The sequence below is a fragment of the Pseudophryne corroboree genome, chromosome 6 (assembly GCF_028390025.1).
Source record: "Pseudophryne corroboree isolate aPseCor3 chromosome 6, aPseCor3.hap2, whole genome shotgun sequence".
Lineage (NCBI taxonomy): Eukaryota > Metazoa > Chordata > Amphibia > Anura > Myobatrachidae > Pseudophryne > Pseudophryne corroboree.
In genome coordinates, this window is record NC_086449.1 from 72,385,511 (window position 1) to 72,407,774 (window position 22,264).

At 45.6% G+C, this 22,264-nt stretch overlaps 1 protein-coding gene across 16 annotated transcripts in view; it reads left to right on the forward strand.

Moving 5' to 3' along the window:
- The window catches only part of CACNA1A (calcium voltage-gated channel subunit alpha1 A), a 502,477-nt gene that overhangs the window by 326,409 nt on the left and 153,804 nt on the right, over positions 1 to 22,264 (forward strand). For 11 of the 16 annotated variants that reach the window (XR_010180475.1, XR_010180476.1, XM_063931143.1 and 8 more), the window contains 5 exons: positions 7,101 to 7,217; positions 10,839 to 10,904; positions 11,234 to 11,334; positions 13,862 to 14,012; positions 15,375 to 15,502. Coding sequence is in view for 14 of the 16 variants with exons in the window: in XM_063931143.1 (XP_063787213.1) it covers positions 7,101 to 7,217; positions 10,839 to 10,904; positions 11,234 to 11,334; positions 13,862 to 14,012; positions 15,375 to 15,502 (563 nt within the window). In the remaining 2 variants the exon portion in view is untranslated. Of the gene's footprint in view, positions 1 to 7,100; positions 7,218 to 10,838; positions 10,905 to 11,233; positions 11,335 to 13,861; positions 14,013 to 15,374; positions 15,503 to 15,714; positions 16,241 to 21,173; positions 21,271 to 22,264 lie in introns of those variants that run through there. The other 5 variants (XM_063931156.1, XM_063931144.1, XM_063931146.1 and 2 more) reach the window with 2 other exon arrangements.

Sequence of the window (22,264 nt, forward strand, 5' to 3'; positions counted from 1 at the left end):
TTGTGGACTGAGAAACACAGTCATGAGAAAGCAGCCTATCAGGTCACTGGGATCCAGTGACATCACTGAAGCATGAGGCTGATGTCACTGGTTCGCAGTGATATGATGGTCTGAATATTGGTCCATGCCACAAAATGACCGCCTCAGCTGCACGCAAGTGGAGGGTCTAGCTACATATTGTTACATGGGCTGATAATGTAACTACTGATATTGCTGTGATCTGCACAATTATTACATTTGAAGAACTCCCCGAAATTGGAATCTTTTTTTTTCTCTAACGTCCTAGGGGATACTAGGATGGTCTTAATACCATGGGGTATAGATGGGTCCACTGGAGCCTTGGCACTCTAAAAATCTTCAGAGTGTACAGGCTCCTCCCCTCTATGTCTCCACCTACAGACTCAGTTTAGAAAAATGTGCCCAAGGAGGCGGGTGCATTCTCTGGAGCTCCATGAGGAGTTATCAAAATGTATTTTAGTTTGATGTTTTCAGGCAGGACTGGTTGGCAATAGCCTGCCTGAGTCATGGGACTTAGGGGGAGGGGGGGGAACGAACCATTCTCTTGAAGGCTTAATGGTCCGTATCCCCACTGACAGGACATAGCTCCTGAGGGTGCCGTCACCCCCGCTCCATAGAAGGGGGCGCACACTCCCGCAGCATGCCGCCACCCCTAACAGATGCCGAAGACAGAAGAGTGGTAAGTCCAGAACCGGGGTCCTGGTTAGCGGGTCCCCGGTTCCGATGGCGGCATTAGGGCACTGAGGGGCGCACAGCTCCGGTCTGGCGGGGCTGCTGGGGGGCGCCTGAGGGGGCCGGACTGGCGCTGAAACATATAAGGGTGTTTAGACCTTTATTCTAGCGTTTTTTTGAAACATGCCAGTATAATATGCAGTGGAAAACACCGCACGCCATTGAGGGGGCGGGGCTTCCCAGAGAACGGGACCAGCAGCTCAGCAGCGCCATTTTCCACTGCAGAAGCTCACTGCTGACAGCAGGGATGCGCAGCTCCTCAGAGGACACTCCACAGAACCGGTGCACGGTACCAAGGGTGTATAGAAGGGAGGAGCATCTATATATAGGTAGATATAGGTGCCTTGTGAGAGGTTCCTTATACATACAGTAGCCCTGTTAAACTCTGTTTAAGCTGATAGGGGCTTAGGGTTCTGGTTTCTCCTTTTCTGTCTCTATCCTGCTGCTTGGGTGGGTAAACTTGTGTTTGAATCCTGTTTTCCACTGTGTGTGTGTGATTATTATTAAGTATGACAGGAAAAAGGGTTGTGTGTCAATTCTGCAACACTAAAGGGGTAATTCAGACCTGATCGTAGCAGCAAATTTGTTAATAGTTGAGCAAAACCATGTGCACTGCAGGGGGGGCAGATGTAACATGTGCAGAGAGAGTTAGATTTGGGTGGGGAGTGTTCACACTGAAATTTAAATTGCAGTGTAAAAATAAAGCAGCCAGTATTTACTCTGTACAGAAACAAAATAACCCACCCAAATCTAACTCTCTCTGCAAATGTTTTATCTGCCACACCTGCAGTGCACATGGTTTTGCCCAACTGCTACGATCAGGTCTGAATTACCCCCTAAGTTTTCTCAATCCACAGAGGGGTCACTGGTGTGCACACAATGTAGTGTTCCCTCACAGGAAAGCAGCACCCCAGATCCGGGTTGGCTGACATCCATTAAAGGGATGATAACAGACACATCATCCGAACTGGCCACTGCCAGACAAGAGGGGCAGGAGTTGAAAAAGTCTATGAGTAGAGATTCAGTCCGCAGGCTACCCTCTCAGACCCCTGTACTTATTTCACAGAAACATGCATTACCCCAGGTGCTCCAATCTCACTCTGAGGATGAAATGCCAGATTTGGAAGAGGGCAAAATGGATGTGGATATGGGGGATGGTACTCTGTCTCAGGGACTGGAAGCCCTTATATGCTCTATTAGGGAGGTCCTTAATATCCCTGGTAAGGAGACAGAAACAGAGGAGGAGTTGTTTTTAAAACCAAAATCTGTTACCTTTCCAGTCTCAAAGGAGTCTCACACTCTTTAAAGAGCAGTGGGTTAACCCTGACAAGAAGTTTCAGGTACCTAAGAGGCTGCTTTCATCCTTTCCTTTTCCCCCGGAGGATAGGGAGGTTTGGGAAACTCCACCTGCAGTGGATACTTCAGTGTCCAGGCTGTCACGAAAGACGCTACTGCCTGTACCTGGAGCTATCTCCTTAAAAGAACTTGCTGATAGGAAAATTGAGACTACTCTCAAATCCATCTATACAGCAGTGGGAGTGGCTCAGAGACCCACAATTGCTTGTGGATAGATTACGAGGGCCATTGTTAAATGGTCTGGTAATATACTGGATAGATTAGACACTACGCCTCAGACGGAGATTGTCACACTTCTACAGCATATTCAGGAATCTGCAAACTTTATGAGTGAAGCAATCAAGGAATTAGGCCTGGTCAATGCACGTTCGACAGCTATGGCAGTGTCGGCACGCAGGGCATTATGGCTGTGACAGTGGTCAGCGGATGCTGACTCCAAGAAAGGGGTTGAGAGCCTTCCTTTCACGGGGGAGGCCTTATTCGGTGAAGAGCTGAACAAGTGGATTTCACAAGCAACAGCTAGGAAATCCACTTATGTCCCATCTGCAGCTCTGCCAGCTAGACGCACTTACCCAGGCACCACTCTGCAGTCCTTTCGCATCGCCAGGTTCAAAGGTAAGGCCAGAGGTTCTTCCAATGCAGCTAGAGGAAACAGAGGTAAACTTTGCAAACCAGCAGCTGCTGGTTCACAGGAGCAAAGCTCAAGCTCAGCCTCCTCTAAGCCCTCAGCATGACGGTTGGCCCCCGAAGTATTTCAGCCACATTTGGGCAAATTCTTGCCAGGATCCCTGGGTAAAATAATTAGTTCTTCAGGGCTACCGTTTGGAATTTCAAAAGCTCCCCACCTCACAGATTCTTCAGGTCAGGCTTACCAGTTTTACAAGAATCCAGGATAACCTTACAGAAAGCTATTCAAAAATTGTTACTGACACAGGTCATTGTACCAATTCCGCCTCAATTCCAGAACAGAGGATATTTTTCCAGTCTGTTTGTGGTACCGAAACCGGACGGTTCGGTGAGGCCTATACTAAACCTCAAATCATTGAACCCATACTTGAGGGCGTTCAAATTCAAAATGGAGTTTCTGAGAGCGGTGGTCTCAGGCCTGGAGGAAGGGGAATTCCTGGTTTCCTTGGATATCAAGGATGCGTATCTCCACATCCCTATATGGCCGCCTCATCAGGCTTATCTACGTTTTGCTCTACAGTAACAGGACAGTCACTACCAGTTCCAGGCTCTACCCTTCGGCCTCTCGACGGCACCGAGGGTGTTCACGAAGGTGATGGCAGAGATGCTACTCCGCAAACAGGGAGTGAACGTCGTTCCCCACCTGGACAATATCCTGATAAAAGCTATGTCCAAACAACGTTTGAGAGACCGCATCAGCATCACAACGCGACTACTCACAGATCATGGTTGGATTTTAAATCTGCAGAAATCCCACCTGGAACCGACGCAGAGACTTCAGTTCCTGGGAATGATACTGTACACGATGTCTCAGAAGGCCTTCCTCCCTGCGGACAAGGCAAAGGCAATCCAGGAAATTGTTCGGTCTGTCTTGAGGCCAAACAAGATCTCGGTACATCTTTGCATACGGTTATTGGGAAAAATGGTGGCCTCTTATGAGGCAATTCAGTATGGAATATTCCATGCGCAACCTTTCCAGCTGGATCTGCTGGACAAATGGTCCGGATCTTATCTGCAAATGCATCGAATGATACGTCTGTCACCAACGGCCAGGATTTCCCTGCTGTGGTGGTTGCAGACCTCCCACCTGGTGGAGGGTCGATCCTTTGTAATTCAGGATTATTCTGCTAACCATGGATGCAAGCCTCAGAGGTTGGGGAGCAGTGACCCAAGGGGCTCAGTTCCAAGGACGGTGGTCAAATCAGGAAGCCGCACTTCCGATAAATATTCTGGAACTCAGGGCAATTTACAATGCCCTTCTACAGGCCTCGTATCTTCTGCGGAATCAGGCCATTCAAGTACAGTCGGACAACGCAATGGCGGTAGCGTATGTAAACCAGCAAGGAGGAAAAAAAAGCAGAGCTGCAATGAGAGAGGTATCCAAGATACTCCTTTGGGTGGAATGAAATGCCAGTGCCATATTGGCCATCTTCATTCCGGGAGTAGCTACAGGGAAGCAGATTTCCTCAGCAGGCCCGACCTGCATCCGGGGGAATGGGGTCTCCATCCACAAGTGTTTCAACAGCTAACTCATTGGTGGGGTTGCCCGCACATCGATATGATGGCTTCTCGACTCAACAAGAAGCTTCTGCGCTAGTGTTCCAGGACGCGGGATCCACAGGCTGTGGCAGTGGATGCTCTGACGGCACCGTGGATTTATCAGTCGGTGTACCTGTTCCCCCCAATTCCTCTAATTCCCAGAGTTCTCAAGAGGTTAAAGTGAGAAAGAGTTCAGGCAATTCTGATTGCCCTAGATTGGCCTTGCAGGGCCTGGTATGCAGACATCCTGGAAATGTCGGTAGAAGAGCCCTGGCCTCTACCGCTACGGGAAGCTCTTCTTCAACAAGGGCCGTTCATCTATCCCGACTTACCTCGGCTACGTTTAACGGCATGGAAGTTGAAAGGGAGATTTTAGCCAGGAAGGGATTACGATGATTCAAGCCAGAAATGCGGTCACGTCGAAACATTACCATCGCATATGGAAGAAATACGTTTCTTGGTGTGAAAGTCGAAGGTATTCAACTGTCGATTTTAATCTGGGACGTTTCTTGCACTACCTGCAAGCAGGGGTGGACATGGGACTACGTCTAGGCTCCTTAAAGGTGCAGATCTCGGCTTTGTCCATTTTCTTCCAGAAACAATTGGCCAATTTTCCGGTAGTTCAGACCTTCTTGAAGGGTGTTCTGCATATCCAACCACCGTTTGTCCCTCCCACGGCACTGTCGGATCTGAACTTGGTTCTGACGTTTCTCCAATCGGACTGGTTTGAACCACTGCACAAGGTGGACCTGAAGTACCTGACGTGGAAGACTGTCATGTTGCTGGCTCTGGCTTCTGCGAGGCATGTTTCGGAGTTGGGGGCCTTATCCTGTAAGAGTCCTCACTTGGTGTTTCATGAGGAACGAGTGGAGCTCAGGACTCGGCAAAGGTTCTTGCCTAAGGTGGTATCGACTTTCCATATCAACCAGCAGATAGTGGTTTTGAGTCATCAATGATACGGCTGTTACTCCGAAGTCCTTGGATGTGGTTCGAGCTCTAAAGCTCTATGTCAAAAGGAAGGCTCGTCACAGGAAGACTAACTCGTTTTTGGTTTTGTATGATGCCACAAAAATTGGCTGGCCTGCTTCTAAGCAGTCGATTGCACGCTGGATTAGATTTACGAACCAGCAGGCTTATTCTTCGGCGGCCTTGCCGAAATCTATCCAGGCCCACTCCACTAAGTCGGTGGGTTCGTCCTGGGCGGCTGCCCAGGGTGTTTCGGCCTTGCAGCTCTGCAGAGCTGCAACCTGGTCTGGAACAAATATATTTGTGAAGTTTTACAAGTTTGATACTTTGGCTTCAGAGGACCTTCATTTTGGTCACTCGGTTTTGCAGGTTTCTCAGCACTCTCCCACCCGGTCTGGGAGGTTTGGGACTTTCCCATGGTACTAAGACCATCCCACTATCCCCTAGGACGTTAGAGAAAATAGGATTTTAATTACCTACCGGTAAATCCTTTTCTCGTAGCCCGTAGAGGATACTGGGCGCCCGCCTGGTGATTCGTTTTTTCTTCCAGCAAGAAGTGGTTCTTGTGTGAATGTTGTTGGCTTAGCTGTTGCTATCCCTGTTTTCCGGTTATGGTTGCATAATGTTTTCTTGTTGTGCTTGTGCTGGTTCGTTATCTCATCACTTTTCTTAGCTATAGTTCATCCTCTCAAAGTATGTCCGTCTCCTAAAGCACAGTTTTCCTAGACTGAGTCTGTAGGTGGAGGCAGAGAGGGGAGGAGCCAGCACACTCTGAAGATTTTTTAAAGTGGACCCATCTATACCCCATGGTACTAAGACCATCCCAGTATCCCCTACGGACTACGAGAAAAGGATTTACCGGTAGGTAATTAAAATCCTATTATCTTTCCTGGTTTAGTACATGTAGCCCTAATAATGGACCAATGGCTCCCATCTGTGGCCTACCATGTTCATTCTAACCCCAGAAGCACCTGATTATCTGGGACTCACATACAACGGATCCCTTGCCATGATGAAGAAATGTTAAACAAGAGAGAGAGGTGGTGCTGATAGGTTTTCCTGATCGTGTCTGACACAGTTACCCAGGAGAATGTGCTTTTGGAGGCCCAGCTAATCATTCTAGAATGTATTTTCTTCTGGGGATCCGTTCCATGTCCGAGCGTAGAAGGCTGGTAAAAATGACGTGACGCAGCCTCCCCACTCTGCCAACCACCTTAATGCACAGATTTGGTGTGAGGAGTGGTGAAAGCTAACGCTCTGCATGTGCCATACACTCCTAACGTAAACTGGCTGCTTGTTTCCAAATACAGTGCATTTGGTTTGATTCTCGTTTCTCAAATGGAAAACACAAATCTTAATTCAAACATTAGTCGGGATGAAGGAAGTCAGGGGGCACTTTAGTGTCTTCTCACAGTGCGCCTGTTCCCGGGCTTATTAAAAGGGCCTCTTGTGTCAAAGTGAACATCATTGGCTTAGGATGTATAGGAAACAAATAAATAAAATTATTGCAAATAAGAAATTGAATTAATATTCGTAGCTCATTGAATTTAGAGGCGAGAGTTTCCACTCTTTTGCACCCGTCTCCACCCCTAATTTGTATATTACATATTGTTCCCGGGAGGACGTGGGGTATGCAGGAGAGTAGAGGATACATTCTAAAAACGGTGCTAATACGTTTTGGAACCTGTTCTTCTCCAATAATAATTTTATTTATTTATTTCGGTGTGAAGGAGGTAAATCAAATGTATATTCTGGTTTTCACTGTCGTCCTCTCTTTCCCTCTCCCTTTCTTTGCTTTTCAGGGCAGCTTTATCAACCTCAGTTTCCTGCGTCTGTTCCGAGCCGCACGACTCATTAAACTCTTGCGGCAGGGTTACACTATTCGTATTCTCCTGTGGACCTTCGTTCAGTCATTTAAGGTCAGTGTGGACGTGTACACAGCTTTTGCAGAGTCTTCTGTAATGTGTCAGCGTCTCATTATTAAGAAGATAAAGACCCTGATGTTCATTAACACAGTAAATAGGAGATCATACCTAGGCGGGTAATTCAGAGTTGATCGCAGCAGCAAAATTGTTAGCAGTTGGGCAAAACCATGTGCACTGCAGGGGGGCAGATATAACATTTGCAGAACGAGTTAGATCTGGGTGGGTTATCTGCAGTGCACATGGTTTTGCCCAACTGCTAACAAATTTGCTGCTGCGATCAACTCTGAATTAGGCCCTAGGTTAGCAGTTTCACTCTCTTCATATTCAGTTCATTGTGGAACAGCATGGATTTATATTTTGCGTGGTTCCTTTGTACCAGTGGATGGTGATTCTTTCCACAACTCCTTTGTGCATTGGTTATTACTGTACTTGATTTATATTTGGGACTTTTCTGAGCCACCCTGGATGATTTGCTTTGCCTTTGCATATGTTCTGTGTGTCTCTTTGCGGCATTTATCCACATTTCGTTTATATCCTGATCTACCTCGAATTTTGGAGCACAGTAAAACTTCTGTAGGTTTAGTGTTTCCTGGGTTTCTTTGGATGTTGGGAATCTGCTGTATTGACCCATAAATGTGTATTTGGCTGATCCCATAGGCTGGGTATTATCCTAGAAGAGTCATTTAAAATAAATCCTTTGTGTTCTGAGCATTTGCTCTGTTCTTTGAAATATTATCTGTCCTCATATTTTGTTATGGAATCTTCTGCTCCTTTATGGGTCAGCTTTATACAAACTTCAGAGCAAAATTGACAATATCCTATACAACCGTCTAATAGGATGGAAGTTATTCATCTGTAAGGTCCTTGTTTGATAAAGACATGATGCCGAGCCGAGGCAGTACCGCTCCCTGGTGCCGGTCCTCATGGTCAATCTTCACAACCCGAATCTTTCTCATTAGGCCCTGTTGCCTTAAATTGGTGGTCAGGAGACATTAAACAATTTCACGCATAGGCTTTGTCTCAATTGTAGCAGAGATTCCGGCATTCAACCTGCCCTGCACTCACCTGAATTTGTTTGGCCAGATTCTCCGTCCAACAACCCACCATGCGAAGCTTGTACGCCAAAGACCCCAGTATAAGCCATGCATTTTATGATAGACTGTGGACAGTCTATTCCTCTGCTTTACGTTCAGATGGATAATCATAAGACAACCCATTATCAAGGTCTTTTATATAGACAACTGGGTCATGTCTGACCTATCCATGATAGCCATTGTGAATCCATAATGGTACCAGCAAAGTCAGCTCCCAGTAATCGGTGTCTATGTATGCTGCAGTGTCACTGGCAACATTGGGGGTAATTCCAAGTTGATCGCAGCAGGAATTCTGTTAGCAATTGGGCAAAACCATGTGCACTGCAGGTATAACATGTGCAGAGAGAGTTAGATTTGGGTGTGGTGTGTTCAATCTGCAATCTAATTTGCAGTGTAAAAATAAAGCAGCCAGTATTTACCCTGCACAGAAATAAAATAACCCACCCAAATCTAACTCTCTCTGCAAATGTTATATCTGCCCCCCCTGCAGTGCACATGGTTTTACCCAACTGCTAAAAAATTTCCTGCTACGATCAACTCAGAATTACCCCCATTGAGAGGTTGGCTCTGTAGCTCCACAATGGTGGTCATTCCGAGTTGTTCGCTCGCTAGCTGCTTTTAGCAGCATTGCAAACGCTAGGCAGCCGCCCTCTGGGAGTGTATCTTAGCTTAGCAGAATAGCGAACGAAAGATTAGCAGAACTGCTACTAAATATTTTCTTGCAGTTTCTGAGTAGCTCCAGACCTACTCCTAGATTGCGATCAGCTCAGTCCGTTTAGTTCCTGGTTTGACGTCACAAACACGCCCTGCGTTCGGCCAGCCACTCCCCCGTTTCTCCAGACACTCCCGCGTTTTTCCCTGACACGCCTGCATTTTTTAGCACACTCCCGGAAAACGCTCAGTTACCACCCAGAAACGCCCTTTTCCTGTCAATCATTCACCGATCAGCAGTGCGACTGAAAAGCGCCGCACGAACAACAGCAAATTTACTAAGTTTTGTGTTAAATAACTAAGCGCATGCGCGCTGCGTACCATGCGCATGCGCATTTAGCAACAAATCGCAGCATAGTGAAAATCAGCAACGAACGAACAACTCGGAATGACCACCAATGTCCTCTTATGTCCATAATTTATATCACAGCCTTTATAAGGCTTCGCTGCCATGTCCGACAATGGACTACGAAGTGTGTTAAGAAAACTTAAACACCAACAATGTATGATCACATATGAAGGCTGTGCAGCAAATCTCTGAATTTGGAACCAAAGCTGCAAAAGCAGCGTCAACATTCTATGAATATTTGTGTTAAATGCTATAAAATAATATTATTACTAACAGTTACTTATATAGCGCCAGCATATTCCGTTGCTCTGTACAATTGGGAACGCAGCGGTAATAACTCAAGTCCGGAAGACTAGAGAAAAGTCTTGTGCGTGGGAGGGCATTACACAGAATGGGCGGAGCCTGAGAAAAGTTCTGTAATAGTGAGTGAGAGCGTGTGGATGAGAGACGCAGATCTTGTGCTGATCGGAGAGGTCGAGCCGGAAGATATTCGTGTGATATGTGTGGAGTTTGTATATTCTCCCCGTGCCTGCGTGGGTTTCCTTCGGGTACTCTGGTTTCCTCCCACAATCCAAAAATGATGCTTGTAGGTTAACTGGCTCCCAACAAAAATGAACCCTAGTGTGAATGTGTGTGTGTACATGTGGTAGGGAATATAGATTGTAAGCTTGTGAGCAGGGCCTTCCTACCTCTATGACTGTTGGTTATCACCCAGTTTGTTATACCATTGTTATTTCCAATTGTAAAGCGCAACGGAATTTGCTGCGCTATATAAGAAACTGTTAATAAATAAATAAAATAAATAAATGGCCAAATATTCTCTGTAAAGCGCTGCGGAATATGTGTGCGCTATATAAATTACTGGTAATAAATAATAAATATGTAAATAGCCAAATATTCTCTCTAATGCTCCGCGGAATATGTGTGTGCTATATAAATAACTGGTAATAAATAATAAATAAAATAGGTTGCAGGGGTGAGCATCTGTTATGGAGAAGACCAGTGTGGAGACCAGGATGACACCTAGGCGGCGTGCTTGAGGGACAGAGCTTTATTGAGTGCTGTCAACGGAAATAGGAATTTCAGGCCGGGGGAAATATCATTTACTCTGTTTTTGAAAGCTTAAGTCTGAGGTGGCGAGAGAACATCCGAGGTGACATGGAAGAAAGACATGATTAACGCTAATTGCTAATGGGTTGCTGTGGCTCAGTGTAAATGTTTCACTTTAATGCAATGTTAGTCAATGTTCCCTTATGTGACTTGATAGTTTGCAGTGTCGGCTTGTGGGATTGATTGCGTGCTGCTGCTGAATCGGCCTGGATGCTTTGTCCCTGCTGTCAGTGCCCCGGGGGGTGATTAGCAGATCTCTCTGTGATGAGTCTTCCTGAATGACGGACGCTTGTTGGCTCACTGTTCACCTGAGGCGGCTATTTCTTATCTCGCTCCTCTCTCCCCCCACAGGCGCTTCCCTACGTCTGCCTCCTGATCGCTATGCTGTTCTTTATTTATGCCATCATCGGGATGCAGGTCCGTGCTAGAGTCACTGCCCGTGTTTCTGTGTGTGTGTGTGTGTGCATACGTGCAGTCTTATCATGTTGTTTTCATAGATGTACATGTGTGCATGGATACCCACTGTGGTTTTGATGTTGCCTGTGTGCACCTACTGAGATAAATCTATTCATGCATTTGTCTACATATATAGTACAGAAATGTGTGTTTGCATACGTGTTTGTATATGTATGTTCCCCTAAATGTATATGTGCTATTATAGCAGACTCACTTTATTTCCAGTCATGCGTCTCTTTTCGTCTCTTACCCTGCCTTCCTGTCTCCCACAATCACCCCTCCCATTACAGGTGTTTGGTAACATTGCCCTGGATGAAGATGATGAGGACACGGCTATAACGGAACACAACAACTTCCGCACCTTCTTTCAGGCCCTCATGCTCCTCTTCCGGTAAGACTCTTGTTTATACCGGGAGAAAAACGCTGCTCACAAGCTGGCCGATCTTGCTGCTCTGCCACTCGGTGGTATAAGCCAAGCGGCCCGATCCCAAGGGTACCTGCCAACGGGTTACTTTCCGTCTGTGCGTGTGATCATCATCTGCTGATTGGACCATTTACAGACATCAATATTTGTGTGGCCAGCTCTTGCACAATCCTCAAATAAAAGATGAAACAGCTTCTTTGGGTGAATTTATATTAATGCAGTAGGTTTAACGTATCCACAAGCATAGGCGTTTCTATAATGGGTGCAGTATGTGCGGTGCACACGGGCACCTGGGCCCAGGGGGGGGGGGCCTCACCGCACACACTGCACCCATAGAATATACTTACCCCTCCGGAGTCCCGCGACGAAGTCCCTGCTGTGCGGGCACAGATCACTCGGAAAATCGCCGCCGCGGCCATTTTCGAGTGATTTGCGCATGCGTACTGGAGGTGTCCTCGGGAACAAGGCGCAGGCACCATGTTCCTGGAGACCTGCGCATGACATAACATAAGTGAAGCCTCCATATCAAGTATTAAGCAAACAGACTCCTTGCTCTTCAGGACCTACAGCTACTGATATAGCTTCATCTCTCCAGTTCCCTGGCAGTATGTAGATGTGTTGGCATAGGGGATGCAGCTACCAGATGGCCCACAAATGGGATTGGGTGCTTGTGGTTTCTGTCAAAGCCCCACATGTATATGTGCTATTTTCTTTTTACCATGAGGCTATATATGAGAACCCTTTCAAACTTACGCTGTCAGGCCCACAAATGTCTAGTCAGTCCCTGTAGGCACGCCCCATGCCTTCCTAGACATTGACTTGGTGTCCCAATGCAGAGTCTTCCTGCCCAGTATCTGTATCTTCTGAACAGCTTGTATTCACCAATCACATTTCATTGATATAGGTTTTTGTCAGTGGAGGGAAAACTGGATGCTTATTATAGATAGCAATAAAAGTGTTCCCATCACCTACAAACAGGTCAGGTAACTGTTCTGTGCCTCACTGATGTTACTTGTTCATGTGAGGCAACATTTGCTCAACTGACTGTGCTGGGGGCCTCGGTTTATGTAGTTGCACCTAGATTTACACCAAAGTATCTCGGCTTGAGATACAGAATGTGGCATTATTTTGGGTTGGGGAAGGGCTACCCCAGGCAATGGGAGGATTCGGGCACAGTAAGGGTATATCTTCCTAAGTAAGTTGCGCTAAGTTCTGCTGTACAGGCGTCTGTACACAATTTTATTTACTCCGCAGCATGTCGATTAGTGCGGCGTGTTGCTGTTACTGGAATTTAACCTTCAACAGGGGGAATCTTTCATTGATTATTTTAATGACAATACATCACAGACAAGGTTTCCCAAATCATACTAGGAAAGCTAGGTCCATATGAAAAAAGCAGATAGCCCTTGTAGCCTTGTCCTCCTGTATGCTGATGTAACCCTGTGATGTAATGAGTCCCCCTGTATGCTGATGTAACCCTGTGATGTAATGAGTCCCCCTGTATACTGATGTAACCCTGTGATGTAATGAGTCCCCCTGTGTGCTGATGTAACCCTGTGATGTAATGAGGCCCCCTGTATGCTGATGTAACCCTGTGATGTAATGAGTCCCCCTGTATGCTGATGTAACCCTGTGATGTAATGAGTCCCCCAGAATGCTGATGTAACCCTGTGATGTAATGAGTCCCCCTGTATGCTGATGTAACCCTGTGATGTAATGAGTCCCCCTGTATGCTGATGTAACCCTGTGATGTAATGAGTCCCCCTGTATGCTGATGTAACCCTGTGATGCAATGAGTCCCCCTGTATGCTGATATAACCCTGTGATGTAATGAGTCCCCCAGTATGCTGCTGTAACCCTGTGATGTAATGAGTCCCCCTGTATGCTGATGTAACCCTGTGATGCAATGAGTCCCCCTGTATGCTGATGTAACCCTGTGATGTAATGAGTCCCCCAGTATGCTGCTGTAACCCTGTGATGTAATGAGTCCCCCTGTATGCTGATGTAACCCTGTGATGTAATGAGTCCCCCTGTATGCTGATGTAACCCTGTGATGTAATGAGTCCCCCAGTATGCTGCTGTAACCCTGTGATGTAATGAGTCCCCCTGTATGCTGATGTAACCCTGTGATGTAATGAGTCCCCCTGTATGCTGATGTAACCCTGTGATGCAATGAGTCCCCCTGTATGCTGATGTAACCCTGTGATGTAATGAGTCCCCCAGTATGCTGCTGTAACCCTGTGATGTAATGAGTCCCCCTGTATGCTGATGTAACCCTGTGATGTAATGAGTCCCCCTGTATGCTGATGTAACCCTGTGATGTAATGAGTCCCCCTGTATGCTGATTGTAACCCTGTGATGTAATGAGTCCCCCTGTATGCTGATGTAACACTGTGATGTAATGAGTCCCCCTGTATGCTGATGTAACCCTGTGATGTAATGAGTCCCCCTGTATGCTGCTGAAACCATGTGATGTAATGTGTTCCCCCTGCAGGAGCGCCACGGGAGAAGCCTGGCATGATATTATGCTGTCCTGTCTCAGTGAGAAGCCCTGTGATGTTCTGTCCGGGATAAAGGAAAAGGCCTGCGGGAGCGAATTTGCATACTTCTACTTTGTATCTTTCATCTTCCTTTGCTCATTCCTGGTGAGTGAGGGGCAGAGAGAGGATGAGTAGCGCTGTGGTGAGGGAGCAAGAGTGGGCCTGATTCTGAGCCAGAGGCACAGATGCCGGAAGTGCAGGTGGCTTCTGCAGCCAGAGTTAATACCTCGTGCTGAAGACAGTGTCCATCCATCTTCATAGATGTGGTGCATTTTGTCCGTCTGAGTACGGCCTCCAATAAATGATGAAGCATCTTCGTATGCAAATACTTCAGCAACCCGCAAAAGTCCCATAACATGTGCATCTGAATAGCCACCTCCCCATCACGTCCAGTCACTGCCCAGCACGTTTCCAATACATCTCTGATACTGCACGTCTTAATCACATCTGCTCCTCTGTGGGCCTGATTTAGAGATGGACGATAATGCAATTGCAAGTGAGATTTTCTCGGCTTCGCTGATATCAGCAAGGGATGAAAGGAGACGCCTACCGAAAGTAGTGCAAACTCTTTTCCAACTGCGTACACATTTGCAGTCTATACGCAAGAACAAGGAACATCGGGCTACAAGGGTAGGCCTAGGCTGTGCAGACTGAACATGGCAGTAGCCACGTTGGCGCCATGTTTCTGTACGATGGCGCCGGCACATGCCAGAGATGCGATCAGCATCTCAGCCCAGCGATCGCTGGGCGGGCGTGGGGCGGGCCAGCGGCATTAGGCTGCTGTTTTGGTGGCGCGGTCCGGACAATGCAGGCATGACTGCGACCCAGAGAGCGACAGGTAGCTCCCCGGCAGTGCGCAGGAGCTGCGCTGGTGGGGAGCTACTCTTCAGGTACAAAAGCATTCCGCCTTGCGATGATTTTATACCTGTGCGGGGGGGGGGGGGGGGGGGGCAGAGCCAGACATGCTGGGCGTCTCCCCGCATGTCTGTGAAAGTGATCGCTGATGTGCTAAATTTAGCACATCTACGATCAAGTCTGAATTACCCCGATTGTCATAGTTGTTAATCACTTATCTGCCTCTCTGCTGAGTAACACAACACACCTATATAAAATGAGGGTGAGCAGAAAATAGTCTGCCGGTCACTCTCTGCAGATTTGCTGGTAACCATTTCAACCAATGAGATGCTGACTTTCATTGTCTAACACGTGCTGGACGGAAGCTAATTTAAATGAGGTTAAAATCCATGCAGGGGTGTTTGCGTGTCCTCTGCTTTATAGTGGACGTGGCTTTTTTGTGACAGCTGTTGTTGCTGTGTGACAGTTATGGAACGTGACAGATGTTAAGAAATATCTGTTCAGCTGATTTAATTATTCAGTATGATCCACAGAAAAGACCTTTAGGGTAACTGCGACTCCCCCGCCACAGCTACTTGTGCAACATATGTCATAGCTCTTCTCCTTCTACAGATGTTGAACCTGTTTGTTGCTGTCATCATGGATAACTTTGAGTATCTGACCCGTGATTCGTCCATTTTGGGTCCCCATCATCTGGATGAATATGTGCGAGTATGGGCAGAGTATGACCCGGCTGCTTGGTAAGTCATTCCCATCTACCCTACCTAATGTCAGATCTGAGAGAGACTGGAAATAGTCACCGTATGGACAGGAAAGGAGTACAGAAAAGTCAGATGCAGATTACTCACAGTACTAGGAACAGTAAGAGGAAAGAGTCAAAGGCGGGGGAGGAGTAAACATAGGGGTACATTTACCAAGGCAACCAATCACATTTTACTTTTCATTTATCTAGTACCTTCTAGAAGATAATACCTGGAATCTGATTGGTTGCTATGGGCAACATCACATCTTAAATAGAACTCCCATCTTAGTAAATTTATCCCACGGATATGAATGAGATTCCTCAGCCAGAAACAGCTCAAAAAATGAAATAATACTGACCTACCAAAGGGAAGGAGCTCAGTAATCCGGAGAGATATAACCATAGAAAAAGCTGAAATACAGCAGGAACGCGATGGAAAGGACAAAGCGTCAGCGAGGAAAAATGGCGCTGATATTGAAATCTCCCTAAGGGGATCAGTAGAAGAACATGAGCCATGAGGCCATTGGACGGGGAAAGGAATGGGGCGCGTACTTCCGAGAGAAGAGACGGAGAAACAGACGGAGCTACACCTCAACAGCCGATGAGGATATTATTTGACATAGATGATGTGAAACAGGAGATGCCTGTACATTTATTTATTAACAGTTTCTTACGTTCCGTATACATGATAAGCATAAATAAAGCACACTCCTATGGACAGTCCTATTCATTAGATGATTTAAGAGGAATTGGGGGGGGGGGGGGGGGGGGGAAGTAACAGGCCAGGTACTGAAATTAACTAAAATAAGTAACTTCACATGAATGTAGAAATGATTTGTTGACACATTTCTGCAGAATTGTTACAACTGTAGCCGCTGATCATCAGGAGTAAATAATCTATACATCCATCAGCAATGTTATGCAATGTGCCTACGCCGTGCATTTCTTATGCATTACACGCACTCTTACACGTTCACTTTAACATGTAAGGCAGACCTATTAAAGAGACAAGAGACGTATTTGCACTGCGTCCGCCAGTACCACCTATGGGTCAAGGGACCACGTGGATAGCATTAGCATCTGACATGCGGTTGTTACCGGGTCTTGGAGCTCCCATAACAGAACACATGTGCATAAAGCAATATACATTCTGTAACTGAACGCTGCCTCAAGGCTAACGAACGCTATTATCAGCAGTGTTGGGTACAGCAACGTCAGAAACTACTAGAAATAGTGTTATCCCATAATACATGTGTTTTACTAGCGTTATAACACTGGGACGGTGTCCCAGACAACCTGTCAGCGATTTTTCCTTTTCATTTATTTTCCTTCTCCCGGGTCTCAGCTGTGAAGCATTAGGTTGAAGGACAGTGATGCTAAGGTGGATGTAAATAACAAAAGTGGAATCCATGCACTCACTAACTGAGGTTATGAGGACTCAGTAATAGAGTATAGGTGGGAGAGGCCCTGCAGGAGCTTCTATCTGGGTAGCCTATTGTCCGTGGAAGACCAGGAAAATGTAAGAAACCCCCAATTCAATGTCATTTATGTCACTGTGCAGCTGTCACGGTGAAACTTGATGCGGCTTGGTTCCTCTAACGTTTGCAATGTTCCACTAATGTCTGAAAGCGGCTGTGCTGAGGGGGAATCGGGGAGGTAGCTCATAAAGCATAATTTTAGGCTATAGATTCTTTCGCCCAGGAATCGCTGTTCGGGATTGGCAGAACCACTGTCCGCAAGACGTTGTTCCCATAATATCTAGGCAGCAAGGATAACTGATTCCATGAAACGGCTACAGGCGCACTGTATAACAAATGCCCAGATCTTTGCCAGTCACAGCTACTGTTCTCTTACCTAAATGTGCAGTGCTTTAATAATATCCTGTAAGGGAATTAATATGAATAATGAAATTTATCTTCTTTATTGTTTAGTGAAATTATATTAAACCTGTGCAGATGAGTGTGTCTGTGCGGGACACATGCTGCTTCCCAGTGTTATGTGCATGTAACAGCAAGGACCTGCACGCCAAGTGGCAGGAGTCTGTCAGGGCGTCCATAGCTGGCTATGCAGTTGACCTCTGACTGCATTTTGCAGGACCAGGTGTTTAAATGAAATGATATAGGGTGGAGAAGGAGCGTTTACAAGTGTCACATATCAAATTAATCAGCACAGTCATCTTGTGCATCCTATTGGCATTGCATTGCAACTAAGATGCATTTTTGCCATAAAAGATGCAAAAAAAAGACGGCCGACGCTAGAAGTGTCTCACAGGGCCTGGTGCGCCGAGAGGGACTGGCCGGTTTATTAGGTAAGCCTTCCTACAACTTGGCTCACATTCTTATATTCTGAACAGCCTTAATTTACTAGGGTGTTGATTCTGTTTGCCCCTGAAATGCTGGTCCATGCTTGTGCTCCGCTCTTGCTTATGATAAGGCAGTAGTGAATCTCTTTCAGGACCAGTACATTTCCCCCTGTCAGACGTATGCTGTCTTCTTACCATTATTCTATCACCATTAGCTTGCATTTGTTGACACTTGATAAGATGGGTTCATTACTCCTCTAAGGATAGGTGATTCTTTCCCACTCTTGAGTTCCACATTGTTTGCACTTGTGTTCCGTTGCACATAAGCAGTTGCGGCCCCTCTATACACACCAATTGTTTTGTGATGTTAATTGACTGGATGTTGTCAGTCTGGTAATCTGCAGTGTTTGTGTTAAGGGGGGTACACACAGAGAGGTCCGTGCTTAAATTCTGGGCAATCTGACTATATTGCTTAGAATTTAAGCACGGATCTCTCTGTGTGTATGCCCCACAGCGCTAGCGATGCGCAGTTCCGCGCTCCGCTATCGCCGGTGCTAGACAGGCCTGCATGCAGGCTCATTCTAGCACATGGCTCATTTCACCGCTGGATGACGCCACCATGCCTCATATTAGGAAGTTTTCATAAATATGTGTTTGTATTCAGCACAATTATACCGCCAGCTTTGTATTATGTACAGGTGTATATTACACTTGGAGTGCAGATTATTTGTTTGGAACAGAGAACGTACCTAATTTAATTGGACACGTGGTGAATATTAGGTTTGACTTTAAGGGGGATATCCAATTAGCCCTGGTAAAACATCGGGTGCGAAAAACGTCTTTTTATTTTTCTGGATGTTTCACCTTTTTTTTTTTTTTACAGGTTATCCTAATCACCTGTAAAAAAAAAAGCCCTTTCTCCTGAAAACACACAGGTTCAGTAAAACCTGTGTGTTTTCGGTAGAACCAGCCCCCGTTTTTGCTGTTTCCGGGGATTTGGTTTCGTCTGCCTGAGGCAGGTGAAACAAAATCCCTGATAAGCCGCGTCTCGTGCCAGCTTATCAGGGCTAATTAGATAGCCCCCGGAGTAAATTACCGGGGCTGATTGGATATCCCCATAAACTTGAGCTGACCAACAAGTACCTCTCTGAAATATGTTTGTAGAACAGGTAAAACACTGTATGAAATCAGGAGCTGTTACTGTACATCACTGTACAAAATCAGGCATCATTACTGTGCATCACTGTACAAAATCAGGAGCTGTTACTGTACATCACTGTACAAAATCAGGAGCTGTTACTGTACATCACTGTACAAAATCAGGAGCCATTACTGTACATCACTGCAAAATCAGAGTCTGTTACTGTACATCACTGTACAAATCAGAAGCCGTTACTATACATCACTGTACAAAATCAGAAGCTGTTACTGTACATCACTGTACAAAATTAGGAGCTGCAACTTTACATCACTGTACAAAATCAGGAGCAGTTACTGTACATCACTGTACACAATCAGGAGCCGTTACTGTATATCACTGTACAAAATCGGGAGCTGTTACTGTACATCACTGTACAAAACCAGGAGCCATTGCTGTACATCACTGTACAAAAGCAGGAGCCGTAGCTGTACATCACTGTACAAAATCAAGAGCCGTTACTGTACATCACCTTACAAATCAGGAGCCGTAACTGTACATCACTGTACAAAATCAGGAGCCATTGCTGTACATCACTGTTCAAAATCAGGAGCCGTTACTGTGCATCACTGTACAAAGTCAGGAACCGTTACTGTGCATCACTGTACAAAGTCAGGAACCGTTACTGTGCATCACTGTACAAAGTCAGGAACCGTTACTGTGCATCACTGTACAAAATCAGAAACCGTTACTGTGCATCACTGTACAAAGTCAGGAACCATTACTGTGCATCACTGTACAAAATCAGGAGCCGTTGCTGTGCATCACTGTACAAAATCAGGAGCTGTTACTGTACATCACTGTACAAAATTAGGAGCCGTTACTGCACATCACTGTACAAAATCAGGAGCCGTTGCTGTACATCACTGTACAAAACCAGGGGCCGTTACTGTACATCACTGTACAAAATCAGGGGCCGTTACTGTACATCACTGTACAAAATCATGAGCCGTTGCTGTACATCAGACTGAATCCATCCGATGTTCTGGTAAAACTGAATTACCTCTATATTTTGGAGATAATAGCTGAAAAACACTGCTAGTAAACTGTAACACAAGGCCGTATTCAGTGTCTAATGTCTGAAACATTGATTTGATGAGAAAAAGTCTTCTTCTCATGAGCACAGAAGGGCACCGTTCTATCCGACGTAGAGCGGACTGCAAGATTCCCACCACCAATTCCCTTCCAGTAACAATTACTAATCACTGTATGCTTTTATTAACTGCTTTCTATGCGCATCCACAGATATTTCTACCCTGTTCTTTCTCTAACATGTATTTATTTATTTATTTTTGTATTAAGTGTTTTGTAATTATTATCATTTTTTTTATTCCATTTTTGATTATATTCTTTTTTTTTTTGAACGAATATACTGTATATTTATAATGCACCTACTCTTATTTCTTCACATTATTGTTCAGCTACAGTATGTTTACTAGTCTATACGTATGGATGTTGTGGTTGAATTCTCAAACTGATTACAGGGGACCAAAGCGGGTAAAAAAAAAAAGTGCATCAAAATAACGTCTTTGGTTTTTGCTTCAAATGTGAATAATACATATTTCTTGTTTATTCCTATAGTTTTTACTTTTCTAATCTACATTTTGTCAGCGCTCCACAAATCATGTTTTCTCCCATTACTTAGCTCTCCCCCGCCGCCTCATCCTCTCTATCCACCTCTATTTCATGAGCCGCACTTGTGTAGTGTAGTGTACTGGTGTTTTACCGAACATCCTGTATTCACTGTGTAGCTAGCCCTAAAGTGACTGAATATTGGTGGTGAACAGCTGGGGTAGAACATTGTTATACTGAATCCCACATATTATAGAGCTGCTATACATCCATTGCTGTCTGATTATTCCATCGTAAAACGATACTGTAAGTAATTGTGGTACCCCGAAAATAATTTTCTGATTTGAAATGATGCCTCCCAGCTATGCCCTCTCATTAGTGCAGAGAGGAGATTACTGTAATATGTGTCTGAGCAAGACGTCACACCACTCTTGACGACAGACAAGTTTGAGACTTTAACCATCACATAACGTCTTCATGTGTCTTCTATATCATGCAGGACCACAGCACTGCATCCAAGAGCTTATGATTAAAGGGAGGGTCACCTCTGAAAGCTTCACACCCTCTTAACTAACTCCCCTTCTGTTCTTATTTCAGCGGGCGTATTCATTATAAGGACATGTACAGTTTGTTACGGGTTATATCCCCACCGCTGGGTTTGGGGAAGAAATGCCCCCACAGGGTGGCCTGCAAGGTTTGGAAAACCATTACAAACAAAAATAAAAAAAGCACAGAACGAACTTCCACACCCTTTACCCCATATACCTATCCTTCCTTCTCTCACCCCTGGATAATATTCCTTTTCTCCCCTCCTTCAAAACTAGCCCCTTATCCCCTGCAAGAGTTTCAGCGGAATGCGCGATGCTTTCACCCACCTAATTTAATATATATATACCATATATATATTTGTCTACGGAGCTGTATTCAGCTGTGTACACATTGTGCATCCTCTCTTTGGCTGCCAGGGGATAATTGGTTCGTCCTATGGCAGCTAAAGGGTATATAGTTTTACGGAAGAAGCATGGGCTTGCTGGGATTCCGAGGGTCTGGGTACAGATAATGTATTTTGGGGATGGGAGCCTGCTTTTAGGAAGAAGTAAATGCTTGATGAAAGGGGGAGGGTGCGGAGGAGTCTCAGGGGGGCTCCATTAACCATCCTGGATCTCCTTCCACATTCCATAAACCTCGCACCCCTTTTACCACCACCACTAAAAACATCTTCCTCCCTACTCCCAAATTCCCTTCCCAATTCATACTGGCAGGACAAGGCATAACTTCTCCTAACACCTATACTGGAGAGAGGTTGTAAAACGAGAATTCTCCACCTGCCTATAGAAATACAGTTTTATTTTGTTGTTTTTTTTTGTCAACTAATTAATGCATTAAATAGAGTCATTCCTGACCTGGAATTCCTTTGTTGTCCAACGTGCCCAGGGAAAATCCACTCTGGGGAGACCTGTAAAATTCTACCCTCCCCTGTATTATTTCATTTAGGTGTTATTGTTTTGGGTTCCAATGAATGTAAGGTTTCAGTTCCCTTGTGTGGGTGATATAACTGCGTCGCCTTCTGAGGTAGTGACATAAGTTGATCTAATTTCTTTTCATTCCTTTTCTCTCCATGTTCCTCTGATTCTTCCCCGCCCCCCTTTTCCTCGCTATGTCCTGAGATGTACTCTCTCATATTTATT